Source organism: Phyllobates terribilis, unplaced genomic scaffold, assembly GCF_046119375.1.
Source record: "Phyllobates terribilis strain yellow unplaced genomic scaffold, ASM4611937v1 Scaffold_3__8_contigs__length_932513732, whole genome shotgun sequence".
In the NCBI taxonomy this organism is placed as follows: domain Eukaryota; kingdom Metazoa; phylum Chordata; class Amphibia; order Anura; family Dendrobatidae; genus Phyllobates; species Phyllobates terribilis.
In genome coordinates this window covers 409269616-409291144 of record NW_027362763.1, presented here as the reverse complement: position 1 = coordinate 409291144, position 21529 = coordinate 409269616, and the positions used below count along the sequence as shown (strand labels likewise).

The 21529-nt window shown below is 44.5% G+C and overlaps 1 protein-coding gene across 1 annotated transcript in view; it reads right to left on the bottom strand.

The window, feature by feature from the left end:
- Nucleotides 1-21529, bottom strand: part of MEI4 (meiotic double-stranded break formation protein 4) — a 417189-nt gene that overhangs the window by 160850 nt on the left and 234810 nt on the right. Inside the window, exon 3 of the mRNA XM_073675596.1 lies at nucleotides 7567-7695. Within this exon, the coding sequence (XP_073531697.1) occupies nucleotides 7567-7695 (129 nt within the window). The remainder of the gene's footprint in view (nucleotides 1-7566; nucleotides 7696-21529) is intronic.

Below are 21529 nucleotides of genomic sequence, written 5' to 3'. Positions count from 1 at the left end.
AGAAGGAGGTCATTAAGTGGGTGCGTCAATGTACTGTGTGTGCTAGATATAAGTCTTCACATGCTCCTGCTGCGGGGTTGCTTTGCCCTCTGGAGGTTCCTAGTGCACCTTGGACACATCTGGCTATGGAATTTATTACTGATCTTCCCCCCTCTGAGGGTTTCACGGTCATCTGGGTTGTCGTGGACCGTTTTAGCAAGATGTGTCACTTGGTTCCCTTCATCAAACTGCCCTGCGCTAAGACACTCGCTAAGGCCTTTGTCAAGGAGATTGTCAGACTCCATGGTGTTCCTACTGACATTGTCTCTGATAGGGCTCGTTTTTGGCGTGCCTTTTGTGACAGGTTGGGAGTTCATTTGTGATTTTCATCTGGATATCATCCTGAGTCTAATTGCCAGACAGAAAGGAAGAACCAGGATGTTGAGCAGTTCTTGCGTTGTTTTGTGGCAGACAATCAAGAGGGGTGGTCTGAGTTTCTGCCGCTTGCTGAATTTGCTCTTAACAACCATACATCCTCTTCTGCTGGGTGTTCGCCTTTTTTTTGTTGTTCTGGGAGACATCCGTCTTTTGGGTCATTCTCCAAATTGGTATCGGCTGTGCCTGAGGAGGAGAGTTTTTCCGGTGATTTGGAAAGAGTTTGGACGAATGTGCGTGGTAATCTTCAGGAGGCTAAAAAAAAATCTAAGAGGTACTTTGACAGGAAACGTCAAGAGGTTTTGTTTACGGTTGGTGACATGGTTTGGTTGTCCTCTAAGAATCTGCGGTTGAGGATTCCTTCTAAAAAATTGGGTCCCAAGTTTGTAGGGCCCTTTAAGGTGCTTCAGGTAGTTAACCAATCTGCTGTTAGGTTGGAGGTTCCTACCTCCTGGAAGATTAATCCGGTGTTTCATGTTTCTCTATTGAAAAAAGCTTATGTATCAGATAGAGACGCCACTGCCACTGTTCCTCCGGTGGTGGAGGACGGGGAATATGAAATTTCCCGCTAGACGGTATAGAGGGTGTTTGCAGTATCTCGTCGCTTGGAAGGGTTTCGGTCCCGAGGATAACTCATGGGTGAGGGCAGATGATGTTTCTGCTTCCAGACTTGTCAGAGCGTTTCACAAGAGGTTTCCGGATAAGCCTAGGCCTAGGGGATCTGGAGGATCCTCATAGAAGAGGGGGTACTGTTAGAACTCTCCTGTTAGGTTTTTTCTAGTATGCTGGTCACATGACCGTTTTTGCCTATTTAATCCTGCTCCGCCCTTCTGGCCTTGCTGGACTTCATTGTAATTTCTACTCTTAAGCTAGCCTTGTGCTTTGTTACCTTTCTTAGTCAGTTTAGCTAGGTCTTTTACCTCTATGTTCTATGTTGTTTGTTTGTCTTTTTACTGCTACAATTTCTGCTAGGAGGTGTCCATCTTTCTCCCAGTCCCTAGTTCTTGTAGGGATCCCTCCCTCACATCTATAGGTCTTCGTTCAGACTAGCTGAGTACTTTAGCGGGTCTGATCGCAGGATCAGGTTCCCCGTTACATCATAGGGATCTAGCTTAGTTCTATTGTACGGACAGAACTCCTGTCTTTCCTTAGTGCTTGTAGCAGATCATAACACTTATCATGTGAAAGAAGCATATAGAACACTGCAAAAAAATATCAAATTCATATCATCAAATGAGTGCTCTTATTGCGCTCAGTACGAGAAGCAAAGTAACAAAGTAATAAGTTTACAGATATACCCTTTATTGGTTAAGAAAAAGAAATAATGTTATAAACCAAACTTTCAAAACAATTTAGGCCTCTTCAATTTAGACATATTATGTCAACTTGTCTCATATCTATAAGATCTTATTCTATTACTGAAAGCAGTTTTTGTAACATGGAAAAAAACTATCAAGGTATATAGGAGAAAAATTCCACAAATAGGCTAAAAAGCCAGACCTTAAGCATGTTGCATTTAATAAAACACCAAAGAAATACACAGTTTGTATTGCATTTAAAATCTCATGACTGACTTACAGTCAACATCGGCTGGAAAATGTTTTTTCACACAAATAATGAGATAATAATAATAATTGAACTGTGTGTGAAGGCCCCCTAAAGCAATTAAACTCAGGTCAGCTCACCCTTTGATGTTGTGCTTAGAGCAACACCTACACAGGCTTGTAGTATGTTAGTGGCTGGTGTGACAACCCACCAGACACTGAAACGTGTGGTATTTGGCTTAATGTAGCAAGGCTAGCGTTTTTGGACATGTAACTAAAGGGATGTGACATCATGTTCATGCAGATTTCGGCATCTACTTACTTTAAAAAAAACTTGGCTACTGTTTCTACAGTATATACTTATGCACCTAAAATAATTATATACTAAAAATATCTAAATTCACCTCCACTGTGACACAGAATGCATTTCATTTGGTTGCAGGAAAATATTAATATGTTACAGGTTGAAAAGACACTTTCAAGGAGAATAGGACAAAACGTTACAAGCAAGACAAAAAAAGCTAAATCTAGAATTGAATTTTTTAAAAAATAATGAAGAAAAATCCCAAAAATTGAAAAACTAAATATAAATTCAAAATCTCCACGTCTAAAGGCCCAGCTAGCTAGGTACATTTAGGTGTTATTTTCTTAATCAGTAAATCTATAGGGCACATTTTAGAAACAATTTTCATACATGTTACATGTCTAACTATTACTTACAGGCATCAGAAAGTATGAGAATTAGGGCGCCAATTCATCAACGCTGGTGTGAACAATGTTGGTCTTAATGATGGGACATGTTGGAGTAAGAGGCTCCCGATTTATTAGAGGGACATGAATCATCAATCAGATGCAAGTGAAAATCTGTGAGTGCCTCGGTGCCCCTCGTCCCGAATCTTACTTTAGTCAGGGACCAGTCTAAGATTTCTGGCATAAGCTTGCCGCAGCTTGTTATGAATTTTACAAGCAACGTTGTCACATCCTTGTCCTGCCCCAGAGCACACCCATTTTAGCAGAGCTGTGTGAAACTGGTGTGACAACACCAAAAGTCACAACAAGTTTGCACAACCTAATCAAAGTGTTCTGTGTCAGATTTTGATGAATTAGGGCATATATCCAAGTGGATGAATTTGTCAAGAAATATTCTGTCCTTAGTTACTTTAATTCCTCTTAAACTTTTAAGTTAATTATATTCTGAAGGTTAAAAGCTACAGTGTGCACATGTAAAAGTAAAAGTGGACTGATAATTTCACATGTCCCAGTGCAATACAGGGCAAAAGACTTCTTACCACCAACCAAACATTTTAAATTTATTTTAAAACTTATATTATTTATTCCATCAATGCTCTGATTGCAAAAACAAAGCTGCAAAAGTATAGAGACCCCTTTTCCCACAGATATTTTTCTTGTCTGCTACCCTGAACATAGTATCAATTGCATTTTATCTAGCATTTTTCATATTTCTCTCCTCTGCCTTGACCTAAAATACACATATGCTCTGACACAGTATTATTGTCCTATTTGCACTTTGTTTCTTATACAGTGGAATTTTTTAGGGTAGGATAGCCTTTTAGGCAGACAACTTTAATGCATTGGAAATATTATTACTGCTGATCATACCCTATTTATATAGTCCTAGTGGTCAGACATTTAAGTTTTTAATCTTTTTGGGTTGCTCAACATTTTGGGTGATGTTTATGTTGGCTGCTAAGCTTACACTTTGCTTTTTAATTTGCCTTTCTCTGTGATATATACCATTTTTTTTTAATATAAGATGCACTTTCCTCCACCACCCCCTCCCCCCGGAAGAAATGGGGGTGCGTCTTATAGTCCGAATGTAGCTTACAAGGGTGGGCGGCGGTGATGGAGCGGAGTCACAGGAGGCAGGGTCGCTGCTGCAGGGAGTCGGCGGTGACATGAGTGGGGCGATGCTGCGGTCCCCGAGGCTAGGAGAGAGCGCTGTGAGGCTGCGGACCCTGGGCTTCAAAAAAATGTAGTCGGTGAGGCCGGAGCTCTGTACTGATTTCCTGGCGATGAGCTTCAGGGAAATAGCTGCCGGAGGCGGAACATGCACAGATTTAAATCTCAGCTTGTCATTGAGTCCATTTAATATGAGCTTAATGGGCAATGCTACCAGGTGTGCATCTTCTGAAATGTATGCATGCCTTGAGGGTGAATATGTCTGCGCTCGATGTCAGAGACTTACATGTTTGAAAGCCCAGGTACTGGATCTAAATGTGCAGATAGCAACACAGAGGAACATTGCAAACCTGGAGAGGAGTTTAGAGTTCACTGACCTTGCGCTAGCAGGGGCCAGTGATATGGAGGTGGGTGGAGGTGGGGAATATCAGGACCCAGAAAAAGGTAGCTGGGTGACAGTTAGAAAAAGGGATAGGGGAAAAGTGCCAAGGAGCCTAGTCCTGATCTGGCACAACCTAGTAAATATTCCTGTTTGGCTGATATTAGGAATGCTAGCCCAGGGCTGGGCTCACTGCAGCAGGACATTGTTCATAGCAACCAGGAAGACGACTGCTGTAGGAAGGAGGAAAATAGGAGTGCAGCAAAGGCCAGACAGATGTTAGTGGTAAGGGACTCTATAATTAGGAAGACAGATGGGGTCATCTGCCGCCGAAACCGTGAATGCCGAACAGTGTGTTGACTGCCAGGTGCTAGGGTTAGACATATTGAGGATCGGATAGACAGATTGCTGGGTGGGGCTGCGGAAAACCCAGCGGTCATTGTACACATCAGTATCAATGATAAAGTTGGAGGGAAGTGGAAGGTCGTTAAAAATGATTACAGGGAACTAGGAGAGAAGCTGAAGGCCAGGAACTCCAAGGTAGTGTTTTCAGAAATACAGCTAGTGCCACGAGCGTCACTAGAAAGACAGTGGAAGCTTAGGGAGATAAATAAGTGGCTTAGAAATTGGTGCAGTACGGAAGTAGTTTGGGTTCATGGAGAACTGGGCCGACTTCACTGTCGGCTACAGGCTCTACGGTAGGGACGGGCTGCATCTTAATGGCGAGGGTGCAGCTGTGATTGGGGAAAAAATGGTCAGACGAATGGAGAAGTTTTTAAATTAGGATCTGAGGGATGGTAGTTGTGCTAATAAGGGGATAGACAGAGTACACAGAGAGAGTGAAATAGTAGGGGTTAATGAGGATTTAGGGGGGCTGGGATATGCAAGGAAAAGTCGGGAGCTAAGTAGGAGTAACAAATGTGCTTATAGTATTAAATGTCTGCTGGTAAATGCAAAAAGTCTTGCAAAAAAATGAATTAACTAGAGACTCTTATGTCGGTCACATGTGGTGGGCATTACGGAAACCTGGCTGGATGAAAGTCATGATTGGGTGACAAACATAGAGTTGCACTACATTTAGAAAGGACAGGGAAGACAAAAAAGGTGGAGTGGTGTCTATTTTTGTTAAATTTAACTTAAAACCTATGCTCAATGACGACATTGGGGGGAGCTGCAACAATGTAGAGTCAGTATGGGTAAATGTACATGGGGATGGCAATAATGGAATGCAACTACTTGGGGTTTGCTACAAGCCTCCTAATATAGCTGACCAGGTAGAGGATGAAATACTGAAACAAATTAAAAAGGGAGCATATAATAATAGGGTCCTTAGTATGGGGGAAACTATATGCAGATGGGTAAGGAATTGGCTAAATAACAGGAAACAAAGTCATCATGTTACGTTCTCTAAATGGGATATTGTCAGCAGTGGGGTGCCGCAGGGATCTGTGCTAGGCCTGATTCTTTTAAACCTCTTTATTAATGACCTTCGGGATGGGATTGAGAGTAAAGTATCAGTCTTTGCTGATGACACCAAACTATGTAGGATATTAAAATCTGATGCTAACATTACAATATTGCAAAACGATCTGGATAAAAAGACTGAATGGGCAAACATTTGGCAGATGAGATTTAATGTAGATAAATGTAGAGTAATGCACCTAGGACGGAGTAATCCTATTGCATATACAATAAATGGGAGTATACTCGGGACTACAGAACAGGAGAAAGACTTGGGTATTTCGGTTACAAGTAAGATGAGCAGAAGACTCAATGTCAAGCAGCAACTGCAAAAGCAAACAAGATTTTAGGGTGTATAAAAAGAGAGATAAAATCCAAACATATTGTTACCGCTTTATAAATCACTTGTGAAGTCACATCTAGAATATTGGTTCCAGCTTTGGACTCCACATTTTAAAAAGGATATTCATTAGTTAGAGTCAGTTCAAAGATGGTCAACTATATTATTACAAGGGATGGAAGGCCTCTCATAGGATGAAAGGTTGAAAAAGTTGGGCTTGTTTAGCTTAGAAAACCTCAGAGGAGATCTCATTTACATGTATAAATATATGTGTGGTCAGTACAAAATACTGGCACATGACTTATTCCTTCCAAAGACCATACTAAGAACCAGGGGGCACCCATTATGGGTGGAAGAAAGGCGATTCCGGCAGCTAAATAGGAAAGAGTTCTTCACAGTTAGCGCAGTCAAACTGTGCAATGCCCTACCACAAGAGGTAGTAATGGCAGATACCATAACAGCTCTTAAAAAAGGGCTGGATGATTTCCTCAATACACATAATATTGTGGGTCATAGTTAAATTAGTGACAAAATGTACAATTGGTGGTGGACGATTGAACTTGACGGGCCTAGGCCTTTTTTCAACCTATGTAACTATGTAAACTCTAGTGCCACCTATTAAAAGAAGCAATCCTAAAAGTCAGTATCGACCCTTTAACGAGTCTTGCCACATGACTTAGAATAAAATCCAAATCGGAATGTCAATTTGCAGTTATGGTGTTTCGTTGTGTTGCCCCTTTTCAGTGCAAAGCATTAGATCTGATTTTGCTGTATGAGAGGACTCTGACAGAGGTCTAAGGGGTAAAGTTTATTTTTGTCGAGAGTAACATGGCAGGTCTGGCATGCCAGTGTGAGGAGGCTTATAAGCCATGCAATGCTTCTCTGGAAATCTAAATATAAAAATTGCCTCTTCAAACTTAATGATGGACAAAACATCACTGCATTGAATGAAGGTTCACAGGGTGATTGTGGTCATAAAAATTGCACCATTTATGTTATTATTCAAAGGTTTTTACTTTTCTTATACAGTGCTCCAATTAACCTGCTTCCTTTTACACAGCAACAAAGAGTAACTAATATTTTAATTTTATTTTAGCAATGATAGTTTCTACTTAATATGTGTAGCAGTTTTTGGGGGGTCCGAATCCTGAGACCCATGCCAGTCTCTGAAAAAGATGCTCTGCATAGGATTGCTCAGTAAACAAACACTGAGCTGTTGCATAACCGTGCACACAGAGCTGTGTAAGGGCTCAATAGAAAGTTTGTCTTCTCAGCAGTGTATTGAAAAATGGCTTTTTTAGTGATCATTGGGGGTCTCAAGACCTTGACCCATGCCAATATACTACACTTGATAGATAGTGCCTATCATTATATAAAAGAAAAATGTATAGAAAGGTACTCTTTAAATACTAAAAAAGCAGAACAGTTCAATTCAAGATTGTCTACACTATGTTCAATTGAATAATAGCTTAATAGCTTTACAAACTAATAAATTAGGACAGACAAACCTCTGGCTGGAGAAGTTCATCCACACAATGCTTAATTTCTGTAAAAAGTAGATTTATTAATGAACACTGCAACATATGACACTTTCCCAGCTGGTATAGACTATCCATTTTGAATTGCTGCATCTGAAACTGGAAAAGAAAATATCTAAATATAAGTAAATAAATCATAAATATATACAATGTCCAATGCCCCCTTATGGTGCCCAAACTGTGATGATACATCAGCGAATGGAATCCAAAAGACCTCTTAAGGAATCCTGTAATAATTTCGGTATTGTAAAAGTTTTGTGAAAATTTAATATGAGTAAACTTGAGAAACATATTTTAAAAATTAAGTCCTTTCAATAGACATACCCACAAGACTCACAGTTTCACAAATTTGTGTAAAAAAACATTTGGGACCATTTCAATATCTTAAACAAATCAAAGGATGAGAAAATGCAGATATTTGTTATGCAAAGTGATCTTGTTTAACCATTGGTTGTCTTTAAGTCTAGATGTACTGTACATAATATAACAGCATTAGATAAAGAAGAGAAAGAAATAAGAGATCTGTGAGAGGGCAAAAAAATCTGACTTTAGAAAAGTAAGAATGTATAGAAATACAATCATACCTTTTATAGTGGGAAATTTATCTAAGATTATTCACTTAAAAAACCCCACAAAACTCAACATAATATCAACGAACCACTGGAGAAAAAAAAGTCAAACAATAAATATTTATTGACAACAGTCAAGACTCCCCTTGACCACATGTCCCATGTTTGATTGGATATCGGGAATGAGCTATTGAAGGGTCCTCAGTAGCAGACAGACTTTCTGGGCTCCCTGTACTATATGTTTTGTGGAGTTATAATATGGGAAAAAAAGTAACACAAAGTGACTGCAAGTGGATTCACTGAATACCGTGTGACTGAGGACCAGGGCAAAAGTTTGCACTAAATGAAGCAAGAGGTTGCTCATAGCAATGCTTAGGCAAGCAGGGTACTAAACCAGAAAAATTTGTGATACTTAAGTAGTTTGTAAGACAAATTGTCAGATGTCCAGCTAGGGTAGCAGTGATAGAAGGATTATGGCTCCAAATTATAAAACAGGAGTCAGATCCATGGAATGTAAGTAACAATTGAAGGAATAATCCAAGGACAAGAACAAGATAGAGGTTTTACTGATGTCTATGCCAAAGAAATAATTATGTTTAGTAGGGTAAGCTACTTTCAAATATCAAATAATTGGTGCCAGAGAGCATCTATGTGTTAGAGATCGAATTCAGATTGTCATTGCTATAAATAATTTAAATGACAAAATAAATAAATTCATTATTTAAATATGACCACTGATATACTACTGTAAACTATTAAGAATTGCCTATCCACTAGAGATTATCAAAATTTTTAAATATTCAAATTTGCTATTTTTCCCAAAAAATAAATTTACAGCGAATCGCAGGTGCTCCAATTACCCTGAGTGTGTGACACTCTGAGGTCCCCTAGTAATGTATCCAACCCTTTTCAATCTATTGAGTGCAAATAAAGCCTTGGTAATGCCAAAGTGAACTCACTATAGATGAGCAAATAAATTTGAGAGGAACTGAATTCTACTTGAAGCTTATAAAAATCTGTATTTGTTCAAATGGGGATTTTTTGTAACAGACTTTCGCCCAGATTCAGCAGGCCACTATTTTTCTGAACCATAATGTGTCAGTAAACTGTTAAAAAAACAAAGAAAAAGTTATACTTCACTACTAACCCTCTGCAACTCACCGCCACCGCCACTCGTCGCATCTTCGTTTCCCACACGGCCTACAATGTAATCTTTGTTCCTCTTGTATATCCGGTTATCATGGCGTCCAGGAGGGTTCTGCGCAGGCAAGCAGGGGGTAAATAGCTATTGTTGTGATGTCATCATACGGGTGGCGGTTAGTTGTGGAGGGGCTGCAGAGGTCATCGGTGAGGTGAGTATAACAATTTTTTTTTTTTTTTTACATCTTACGTTTATTATAGGGTTTGGAGAGACCACAGTGCATAAGGGACATTAAATTCATGGATTAATCAAATTTCCCAGGAAAAAAGCGGGAACCAGCAAATTTGAATTTTGCCTGATTGGCTCATCTGTAGACCTCACAAAAGAAAAAGGATGGTAACCCAGTAGTAACCGATTGAACAAGAAATGCAAAACTCAGTACAGTCGCTTGTGACAAGCAAGCACACTGTCTGACATCGATGATAAACAGAACAATGGAATTCCCAGCATGTGACATCACACGCTTTGTAAAGGAGTCTGTTCACTTGGAGAATTCCCCCTTATATATCTTATCCTGCGCGTATGTGGACATTCCCCTTGTTAACCATTTACATGTAATGATCGCTGGTTATAAAACCTCAGCTTCAGGATCAATACTATACCCACTGCTTACGATTATGATTTGAAATCTAACCTTTATTAGTAATAATTAAAAATATAACGCGTAGGAGTAATTGAGACTTCGGCCACCAGAAGCTGCTGTTAAGCAAGTTCACCTATTTTTCACATCATACACCGGGAAATCCCTTGTTCAGTCTATCATCGTGACAGCCGAACTAGCGTCCGGAACACGCCTCTCCAACTACAGCAAGGACGTCTGGACTACCCTTATAACATGTGACCTATTGGATCGCAACCACAGTATACTATTCCTTGAGGCTCCTATCAGAACAAAGAGAACTTTTTTGCAGTATGTAGTATTGGTAATATCTAGTGTTGAGCGAGCACTAAAATGCTCGGGTGCTCGAAGCTCGGGCCGAGCTCGCCGTGATACTCGGGTGCTCGACCCGAGCAACGAGCCCAATGTTAGTCTATGGGAGACTCGAGCATTTTTGCGGTGGCACCCCCGGCAGTCTTTTAAAAGCCTAACAAGTGCCCAAAACGATAGTGACAGTGCTCAAATGACATAGGGACAGCATTGGGGTCGCCCCAGGAAGCATTTCTGACCCCCAGGTCACTGCTGTCAACAACGTGGTCAGAGGTATTAAGCCACTTTTACAGGCTCACAATAAAACGTTCAAAAACGAAAGTGAAACTTTTTTCCTGTGAAATATGTTAAGGAACATCCTTTCCAGGGTAGAGACTTGTGTATAAGCTAAAATAAATGACCAAAAACAAAAATACTCCTCCACACCTTCGGCTATGTTCACAAGTAGCATTTTTTACGCGTTTTTGCACTTTTGTATTGCTTTCAACTATGACAAATGCATTCACCGGGAAATGTCATTTTAACATTTTACAACCTTATCTGGCCATGTGCTGTGTGACACATGCATAAAGTGCTGAAAAGACATGGGAACAGCATGGGGAAGACCCCTGGAAGCATCTCTGACTCCCAGGTCACTGTCTAAAAGTGTGTCCATCATAAGTGATCCTTACCGCATCAGAAGATGCAGACTTGCAACTATCCCCATGCAAGTTCTAGTCCCAGGGCAGTGTTCAATTGTACCTCCCCTATTCCTTGCAATACAAGCGCAAGTATGCAGCCTGCCACCCACCCACCCACCCACAGGCTGCAATACCATACTGCTTGCTTGAACTTGAAATTGGGCCTTTTAGGCATGTGGAGGCGGAATCTGGCCACCACGTCATGGCTGTGTTGGCGGACCTGGAATCCATACTCAGTCCCCAGCCGCCCGGCGGCCGGGTGTCTATACTCGGTCCCCAGCCGCCCCGCGGCCGGGTGTCCACACACGGTCCCCAGCCGCCTGGGGGCAGTCGGGTGTCCATAAACGGTCCCCAGCCACCCCTATTTCTCCTTGGAACATCCCCCCACACACTTTTCCTAGCCCGGCCTGCTTTAGGCAGCATTGGACCAGCCCACCAGAGAACTAGACTCCTCCGGTGGGCCCTGACTTCTCCATCGGTGAAGTTGAGAGTGCCAAGGTGAGGAGCATGATGATGATGACAGAAGTTAGCATCTGCTATGTTTTCTTTTAATGCAAGTGTAAGTGTGCAGCCTGCCACCCACCCACCCCCAGACTGCAATTCCATACTGCTAGCTTGCACTTGAAATGGGGCCTTTTAGTTTGGAGGAGGCCGAAGCTAGCCACTACCTCATGGCTGCTTCGGCAGTGAGGTATCCATACTCAGTCCCCAGCCGCCCCTATTTGTCCTGGTGTGCCTTATACATAAGATTAAGCGCGTATACCAAAACATTACCTGTGCCCTCCCCAGTGCATTTAGTGGGAAGGAGAGCCTATTCCGCTGTAGTGTGTGCATGCCAAACCCCTGTTCATGGTACTTGCGAAGATGCCTCCCACCTTGCACCTGTCATTGCAGACTTGCAACTATCCCCATTCAAGTCCTTGTCCCAGGGCAGTGTTCAATTGTACCTCTCCCATTCCTTGCAATGCAAGCACAAGTATGCAGCCTGCCACCCACCCACCCCCAGGCAACAATACCATACTGGTTGCTTGCTTGCACTTTAAATAGGGCCTTTTAGGCATGTGGAGGCGGAATCTGGCCACCACGCCATGGCTGTGTCGGCGGCCTGGTATCCATACTCAGTCCCCAGCCGCCTGGTGGCCGGGTGTCCCCGCTTGCACCTCAGCCTCCAGGGGGTGGCCGGGTGTCCATACTCGGTCCCCAGCCACCCCTATTTGTCCCGGTAACCTTTCTTACACTTTTCTTAGCCTAGCCTGCCTTAGGGCAGCATTGGCCGAGCCCACCGGACTATCAGACTCCTCCGGTGGGCCCTGGCTTCTCCATCAGGGGAGTTGAGAGTGCCAAGGTGAGGAGCATGATGAGGATGATAGAAGTTAGCATCTGCTTTGTTTTGTTGTAATGCAAGCGCATGTATGTAGTAGCGGCTAGGCCTGAGGTGGTCAGCGTTTTGGCGCATATCCTACCTCCTCCGAGGATTGCTGGATGTTTTCCTGCTACTATCCAAGTTCTATGACTCCCGTTAAAACAAAGCTTCAGGTGACAAATGATGGATGAGGTAGTGGCAAAGGAGAAAGAGCAGGAGGAACAGGGACCATTCACATCAATATCAGGCCAGTCAACCAGATATGTCTTGTAGGATATGTTTCTGTAACAAAAGGAGCGGTTCGGCTACACAGTTATAGGGCATACAGTGAGTGCAATGCCTACCAAAAATTTCGAGGCACTCCAATGCCCCTTGGAAATGACATGGAGGTCAGAGGGCGTTAACTAAACGTTTTTTTCCATTTATAGCAACTGGGTCTCCTGTGCACTGTTGGCCTAAGCAGTGAATGGAAGGCTTTCCAAAAATTATGAGGAACTGCAATGCCCCTTACAAGAGCCATGTGTTGCACCCCAGGGGTCTGGTCACCACAGTAATAGAGATATTACGTCGGAAAGCAAGTAGGAGGTTTCCTGGTCAGGATCCCTTAAACATGCAACATCCTCCTGCCCCAGTCCTGGGAGGGGAGAATTCTGCCCTTATAAACTGGATCTGGGGTGGGGTTGAGTGAGTCAGAGAACAGTCAGAGTCAGAGTGAGAGCAAGGGAAAGTAACAGCAAGGAGCTCTGTAGGAGCTAGGAGCTAAAGACCAGGGGCTGAAAGCTGAGCAGAGCTCGCCCTGGCAGAAGACAATAGGAACCGGACACAGGAGTCCGAGGCTGTGAGGACTTATATATCCAGCAGCAGAAACCAGCCGGCAGGGGATTTCAGGTCCTCTGGCCATAGAAGCCCGGAGGCTCAGTCACAAGCAAGGGACCAGCACCACCGTCGTGGAGCGGAGGCTAACAGAAGGCCCCAAGTCACCAGTCATACGGGTGAGCACTACATGGTACACTCAGGGACGTGGGCTACTTCTACGTGCTTACAGCAAGGTAGCCAGGAAGAGTGCAGACAGACGGGGAGGCCTACAACTCCATCTGGCCAGGGGAACTCCTGCTTGCTCACAGACTGACCAGGCCTCTTATGCTAGCCAGTAATCCCGGGAGGGTCTACCTTATAATCATCAGTAAAGACCCTGAACTGCACTGCAAAGACTCTGAGTCGTTCCTGCTGCGCTCGTGCACCATCACCCCTATCATCCACACTCACTGCCCTGAGGCTATATTCCTCCCGTGGGGAGTTATCCCATTCTCTGCTGTGCACACAACACCAGCCTCAGCGGTCTGCCTCGCAGCGGTGGTACTCCCTGACCGCAATCCACGGGTGGCGCAGTCGGAAAATTAACCTCAAAACCTAAGAAAGACTGCCACTGGTTTGACCAGCCTGAGCCACGGGACCGGGTCACCGCCACGGAGACTGCAGACCCCAGAGACCCGGCACCGGGTATCCCACACACGTGTACACACGGCCCAGGGGGCGCGTCACATGCAGTACAGCATATTACAAACATAAGTCCCATTATTGGGGAGTGGGTCTCCCATAGTATTTGCTTATGCCTTGCAAGCAAAAGCTGCCAAAAATTAGGACGGAGCAACTTGCAATGCCCCTTACAAGAGCCATGAAGTATAGCATATTACAAACATAAGTCCCATTATTGGGGAGTGGGTCTCCCATAGCATTTGCTTATGCCTTGCAAGCAAAAGCTGCCAAAAATTAGGATGGAGCAACTTGCAATGCCCCTTACAAGAGCCATGCAGTACAGCATATTACAAACATAAGTCCCATTATTGGGGAGTGGGTCTCCCATAGTATTTGCTTATGCCTTGCAAGCAAAAGCTGCCAAAAATTAGGACGGAGCAACTTGCAATGCCCCTTACAAGAGCCATGCAGTACAGCATATTACAAACATAAGTCCCATTATTGGGGAGTGGGTCTCCCATAGTATTTGCTTATGCCCTGCAAGCAAAAGCTGCCAAAAATTAGGACGGAGCAACTTGCAATGCCCCTTACAAGAGCCATGCAGTACAGCATATTACAAACATAAGTCCCATTATTGGGGAGTGGGTCTCCCATAGTATTTGCTTATGCTTTCCAAGCAAAAGCTGCCAAAAATTAGGATGGAGCAACTTGCAATGCCCCTTACAAGAGCCATGCAGTACAGCATATTACAAACATAAGTCCCATTATTGGGGAGTGGGTCTCCCATAGCATTTGCTTATGCCTTGCAAGCAAAAGCTGCCAAAAATTAGGATGGAGCAACTTGCAATGCCCCTTACAAGAGCCATGCAGTACAGCATATTACAAACATAAGTCCCATTATTGGGGAGTGGGTCTCCCATAGTATTTGCTTATGCCTTGCAAGCAAAAGCTGCCAAAAATTAGGACGGAGCAACTTGCAATGCCCCTTACAAGAGCCATGCAGTACAGCATATTACAAACATAAGTCCCATTATTGGGGAGTGGGTCTCCCATAGTATTTGCTTATGCCCTGCAAGCAAAAGCTGCCAAAAATTAGGACGGAGCAACTTGCAATGCCCCTTACAAGAGCCATGCAGTACAGCATATTACAAACATAAGTCCCATTATTGGGGAGTGGGTGTCCCATAGTATTTGCTTATGCCTTGCAAGCAAAAGCTGCCAAAAATAAGGACGGAGGAACTTGCAATGCTGGCACCCTGGTGGTATAGTGGTGGTGGAGGCTGAGGATAAGGAGAAGAAGATAAAACAGCCGAAACGAGGAAGCGTATACCCATGTGTGGGTGTGAAGCGGTGCATGTGAATACACCTCCAGAAATAACACAGTGGATTTGACTTTATGTTACTCTGCTGTCATTTGGTGGTGATGAGAAGTCTGGCCCAATCCAGCCCTTGTTCATTTTGATAAGGGTCAGCTTGTCAGCATTGTCAGTTGACAGGCGAGTGCGCTTATCAGTTATAATTCCCCCAGCGGCACTAAAAACACGCTCCGATAACACGCTAGCGGCAGGGCAGGCCAGGAACTCCAAGGCGTACAGAGCGAGTTCATTCCAAGTGTCCAGCTTGGATACCCAATAATTAAAAGGCACAGAGGAATCACGGAGGACGCTGGTACGATCGGCAAGGTACTCCCTCACCATCTTTTGAAACTTTCCACTCCTTGTGAGAGTACCCCGCGCCTCAGGGCCTGTAAGCTGGGAGGGTGTCAGAAAACTGTCCCAGAACGTTGACAGTGTTCCCCTGCCTCTGCTGGATTGGAGTTGCATTTCTCTCGTCTGTACACCTTGGTTGGGCAACGAACTGTGACCTCTGCCGCTAGCGTGTTCAGATGGGAATTTTTTTAAGAGTTCTGCAGCAAGGGCCTTCTGGTATTGCCCCATTTTTTTAGACCTCTCCACCTCAGGAATAAGAGAGTGAAAGTTCTCCTTGTAGCGGGGGTCTACAAGTGTCACCAACCAGTAATGACTGTCACCCAACATTTTGACAACGCGAGGGTCACGGTTAAGGCAGCGTAACATAAAGTCAGCCATGCGTGCCAGACTGGTAACGGGCAAGATTTCCGTGTCCTCACCAAGATGACGACTGACCATGCTCTCCTCCTCCTCCTCTTCCTCCTCCCCCCTGTCCTCAGGCCACCCACGCTGAACCGACGGTATGACACTTGTACAGGTACTACCGTCTACAACGCATGATAGCAGCTCCTGTTCTTCCTCCTCCTCCTCCTCCTCCTCTCCCTCATTGTCCCCCAATGCACGTTGGGATGAGATGAGGCTGGGCTGTCTGTAATCGCCCGCTATGGCTTCTTGATCCATCTCATCATACTCTGGCTGCAATGCCTCCTCTTTAATTCTCTGCAGAGAGCGTTGCAAAAGACAGACAAGTGGGATGTTGACACTAATGATGGCGTCATCGCCACTCACCATCTTGGTGGCCTCCTCAAAGTTTGTCAGGATGGTACATATGTCAGACATCCAGGTCCACTCCTGAGGTCTTATGTGTGGAGTCTGACCTGAATATCGACGGCCTTGTTGCAGCTGGTACTCCACAACTGCTCTCTTCTGCTCACAAATCCTTTGCAACATGTGGAGGGTAGAGTTCCAACGTGTGGGGACATCACACACCAGTCGGTGTGCCGGAAGCTGCAAACGCTGCTGCAACACAGCAAGGGCGGCGGAAGCTGTAGCCGACTTGCGAAAATGAGCTGACAGGCGGCGTACTTTCACGAGCAGATCTGGCAACTCGGGGTACGATTTAAGAAACCGCTGAACCACGAGGTTAAGCACATGAGCCAGGCATGGTACGTGTGTGATCTCACCTCGCCTCAGAGCCACCACCAGGTTACGGCCATTGTCACACACGACCATGCCGGGATGTAGGTTCAGCGGTCTCAGCCACAGATCTGCCTGCTCTTTCACAGCTGTCCACAACTCACAAGCAGTGTGAGGTTTATCACCTAAGCTTATGAGTTTCAGCACAGCCTGTTGCCGCTTGGCGGAGGCAGTACTGCAATGCTTCCAGCTTGTAACTGATGTGGTGATATCTGAGATGGAGGCTGAACATGAGGAGGAGGAGGAGGATGTGCAGGAGCTGTACACTGTGGGGGCAACTCTGACTGACATAGGGCCCGCAATCCTCGGTGTGGGGAGGATGTGTTCCGTCCCAAGGTCCGACTGGGTCCCGGCTTCCACTATGTTTACCCAGTGTGCCGTCAGAGAGATGTACCGTCCCTGGCCACAAGCACTTGTCCACGTGTCCGTTGTCAGGTGGACTCTCCCAGTAACAGCGTTGTTGAGGGCACGGCAGATGCTTTGGGTCACGTGCTTGTGTAGTGCGGGGATGGCACACCGGGCAAAATAGTGTCGGCTGGGGACTGAGTACCGAGGGATGGCCACCGCCATAAGATTGCGGAAGGATTCCGTCTCCACCAGCCTAAAAGGCAGCATTTCCAACGCAAGCAGTCGTGAAATGTGCCAATTTAGGACTGTGGCCTGTGGGACGTTAGCTGCGAATTTCCGCTTTCATTCAGAGGTCTGGGATATGAACAATTGAACGCTGCGGTGGGACTTGGACGTGGACGTTGATGCTGTTTGTTGAGAAACTGCCATAACAAGTGAAGATTGAGAGGAGGGGGCATCTTTACATGCAGTATGGACAGGGGATTTCCTTGCACACACAACAGGGGGTTCTATTGCACGCACAACAGTGGAAGAAGCAGTGGTGACACCCACTGACACTGGTCGTGGACCCTGGGTTTCGCCCCACAAAGTCGGGTGCTTTGCTGCCATGTGCCTGATCATGCTGGTGGTGGTCAGGCTGGTAGTTTTGTCACCCCTGCTGATGCTGGCATGGCAGGTGGAACATATGGCCTTTTTGGGGTTATCAGCAGAGTCTTTAAAAAAATTCCAGACTCTGGAAGACCTACCGCTTGTACTGGCAACATCCCTCGTGTTGGTGTTACGGGGAATGGTTGCCTGCCTTCTGTCTGCGGCCACCACACTGCTTCTTCCTGCCTGTTGGGGTACTCTGCCTCCCTCCCCTTGTGTGCTGCTGGCCTCACTCTGCATGTCCTCCTGCCACGTTGGGTCAGTTACTAGATCATCCACCACCTCCTCCTCTTCCACTTGCGCACAACGATCCTCCTCCTCACTTCCTGGCAATTGTGTCTCCTCATCGTCCACCTCTTGTGACAGATTGCCAACGTCGACTTCCTGTGGCCGTGGCTGTTCAAATATTTGGGCATCACAACATGGGATCTCCTCTTCCACCTCTTCAAGTGTATCAGGCGAGGGGCCCAAATATGGAAATGGACCAGTGAACAGCTCTTCAGAGTGTCCAAGTGTGGGATCACTTGCTGTCTGACGACACTCGGCATGGTGGGAGGAAGGAGCATCAGGGTGAGGAGGAGTATGCGGTCGAGACTCACAGCTACTAAGAGTTGACCGTGTGGAAGACAGACCAGAGGTGGTGGTGCCCAGGTAACTGGAAGTATTATCTGCTATCCAATTAATAACCTGTTCACACTGATCAGTTCTCAATACTGGTGTTGTTCTGTGCTTCCCTAGTAATTCGGTCAAGAAGTGGGAGCGAGAAGATGTGGCTGTTGGTTGTGGCACATTTTCACTTTGGCCACGGCCCCGTCTTCTGCACGAACCATCACCAGAATGTCCACTTCCACGTCCCTTGCCACACGCCTTGCCCATTGTAAATTAAGTAAAATAGCTTACACTTGCACTATCAATGGAAAAAGGGTAATAAAGAGTAAATTAGAACCGTGGAAGAGAAAAACCACAGTTATTGTTTACTGGGGTATACCACACTTTTTTAAATAGAGATATTTGCGGCTGAACAGTGAGCGACACACTCAAACTGCTTTTTTCTTAGATACCAAAGGCCCAAAACTGGATAGTACAGCGATTTGACCCGTGGAACTGCGAAACCACACTGGGATGTCGGGCCTACACAAGACTATTTTCAACAGATATATTTTTGTGTCACAACAGTCAGGAGACACTACTGTTTTTCTTTACGGAAAATATACCAAAACCTGAATAATAGAGATTTTTTACCGTGGGATGGCAAAACCACAGTTATTGTTTACTGTGGTATACCAGACTTTTTTAAATATATAGATTTGCGACTGAACAGTGAGCGACACACTCAAACTGTTTTTTTTTAAGATACAAATGGCCCAAAATGGATAATACAGAGGTTTGAACCGTGGAAGTGCAAAACAACACTTCTGTTTCTCTAGCCTACACCAGACTATTTTCAACAATTATATTTGTGTCTGAAAAATCAGAGACATGCTTTTTTTTTGGGGGGGGGGACACACCAAAAGGTTAATAAGACGGGTATTTGTACAGTGTGAAGGAGGAAAAAAAAAGGAGGATTTAGATGAAAAAAAAAGGATTTTTCCTGGCCCCCGACACCTGGTGCTAAGTCCAGCAATTTCAGCAACAGGAGCACACAGGACTGGTATAACCACTGTGTCTTCTATACAGCCTGCCTGCCTGGTATCTGGGATGGATATTAGTCCTGAAAAGGACTGTTTGTTTGTTCTGGCAGCCTTTACAGACCCTACACTAACTATTTTGCAGTTTATATCTCTCCCTAAATCAGCAGCGCTGTCCCTACACTGTCTAATCTGGAGCGACTGTGTCCAAGATGGCGGCGCCCGGTTTTAAATACTCGAGGTGACGCTGTGCGGCCAGCCAATCACTGTAATGCCCACAACCAACATGGCTGCAGCATTACAGTGACTGGCTGGCAATCCCTGCATGTTCATTGGCTCTGTAAAGAGCGCCAAACATGCAGGGCGGAGACCCTAGCTCCCGCCCGAGTAACCCGGAAATGCTCGGTGCTCGCCGAACATCAAGAGTAGCGTGATGCTCGGGCGAGTACCGAGCAGTGTCGAGCATGTTCGCTCAACACTAGTAATATCCCAAACTGTATTTAATCATCCACGTATGTGATTAAGTTACTGCCAGCTATTAACATCAGTGTGCACTGTTGGGCTAAGTTTTCTTATCAGTTGTTCAAAAGGGGCTTGAAGTTAAGTGGACCCCAGTTCACAGATTATATAAAATTTAATAAAATTTGACTTGAATTCGATTTCCATCCAATCAATCATCTCTCCTATCTACTAATACTTGTTTTACTTAAGCTAGCAAAGGTTCATAAATGAAATAATTATTACATACAGTTGAAACAAGCAGTTTACATACACTATATAAAAATAAACATATGCATGTTTTTCTCAATATCTGACAAGAAATCAGAATAAATCTTTCCCGTTTTAGGTCAATTAGGATTACCATAATTTTTTATATTTGTCAAATGGCAGAATAATGAGAGATAGAGAGAATGCTTTAAGGCATTTTTATTACTTACTAAAAAGTAAAAGTTTACATACACTTCATTAGCATTTGGTACCATTGCCCTTAAACTGAATGACTTGGGTCAAACGTTTGGGATATCCTTCCACAAGCTTCCCACAATAGTTAGTCAGAATTTGGGCCCAGTCCTGACAAAACTGGTGTCAGGTATCCAGGTTTGCAGGTCGCCTTGCTCGCACCTGCCTTTTCAGCTTTGCCCATAAATTTTCAATAGGATTGAGATCCGGGCTTTGTGATGGCCACTCCAAAACATTGATTTTGTTATCCTTAAGCCACTTTGTTACCATTTTGGCAGTATGCTTCAGGTCATTTCCGCCCAAGATTTAACTTCCTGGCTGATGTTTTGACATGTTGCTTCAGTATTGCCCCATAATCTTGTTTTCTCATGATGCCATCTATTTTGTGAAGTGCACCAGTCCCTCCTGCAGCAAAACAACCCCACAACATGATGCTGCCACACCCGTGATTCACAGTTGGGATGGTGTTTTTAGGCTTCCAAGCTTCTCCCTTTTTCCTTCAAACATAACGATAGTCATTATGCCAAAAAAGTTCAATTTTAGTTTCATCAGACCATAGGACATGTCTCCAAAAATTAAGGTCTGTGTTCCTGTGTGCATTTGCAAACATTAATATGGCTTTTTTATGTTTCTTTTAGAGTAATGGCTTCTTTCTGGCAGAGTGGCCTTTCAGCCCATGATGATACAGTATTTGTTTCACTGTGGATATTGACACATTCTTACCAGCTTCTGCCATCATTTTCACAAGGTCTTTTGCTTTTGTCCTTGGGCTGATATGCACATGTCGGACAAAAGCACGTTCATCTCCAGGACACCGAATCAGTCTCCTTCCTGAGTGGTATTATGGCTTGACAGTCCCATCTTGTTTGTACTTGCGTATAATTGTTTGTACAGAGGAACAAGGCACTTTCAGCTATCTTGAAATTGTACCCAATGATGAGCCAGTCTTGTGCAAGTCCACAATTCTCTTCCTGATATCTTGGCTGATTTCTTTAGGCTATGTGCCCATGATGCAGAAATGCTCCGGATTTTTCCTGAGCGTATCTCCCTGGCAGAAAAAATGCATGCGGATTTTACATGCATTTTTTCAGCCAGGGACAAGCGTTTGTGAAGCGTTTTGATCATGCGATTTTGCATGGGGGTTGTCAAGCGCTTTTAGCATCACTTGGAAAGTGCTTGACAACTTGGTCACACTATATAAATCCATGCAACTGGCATGGATTTTATATAGTGTGACCAAGTTAGTT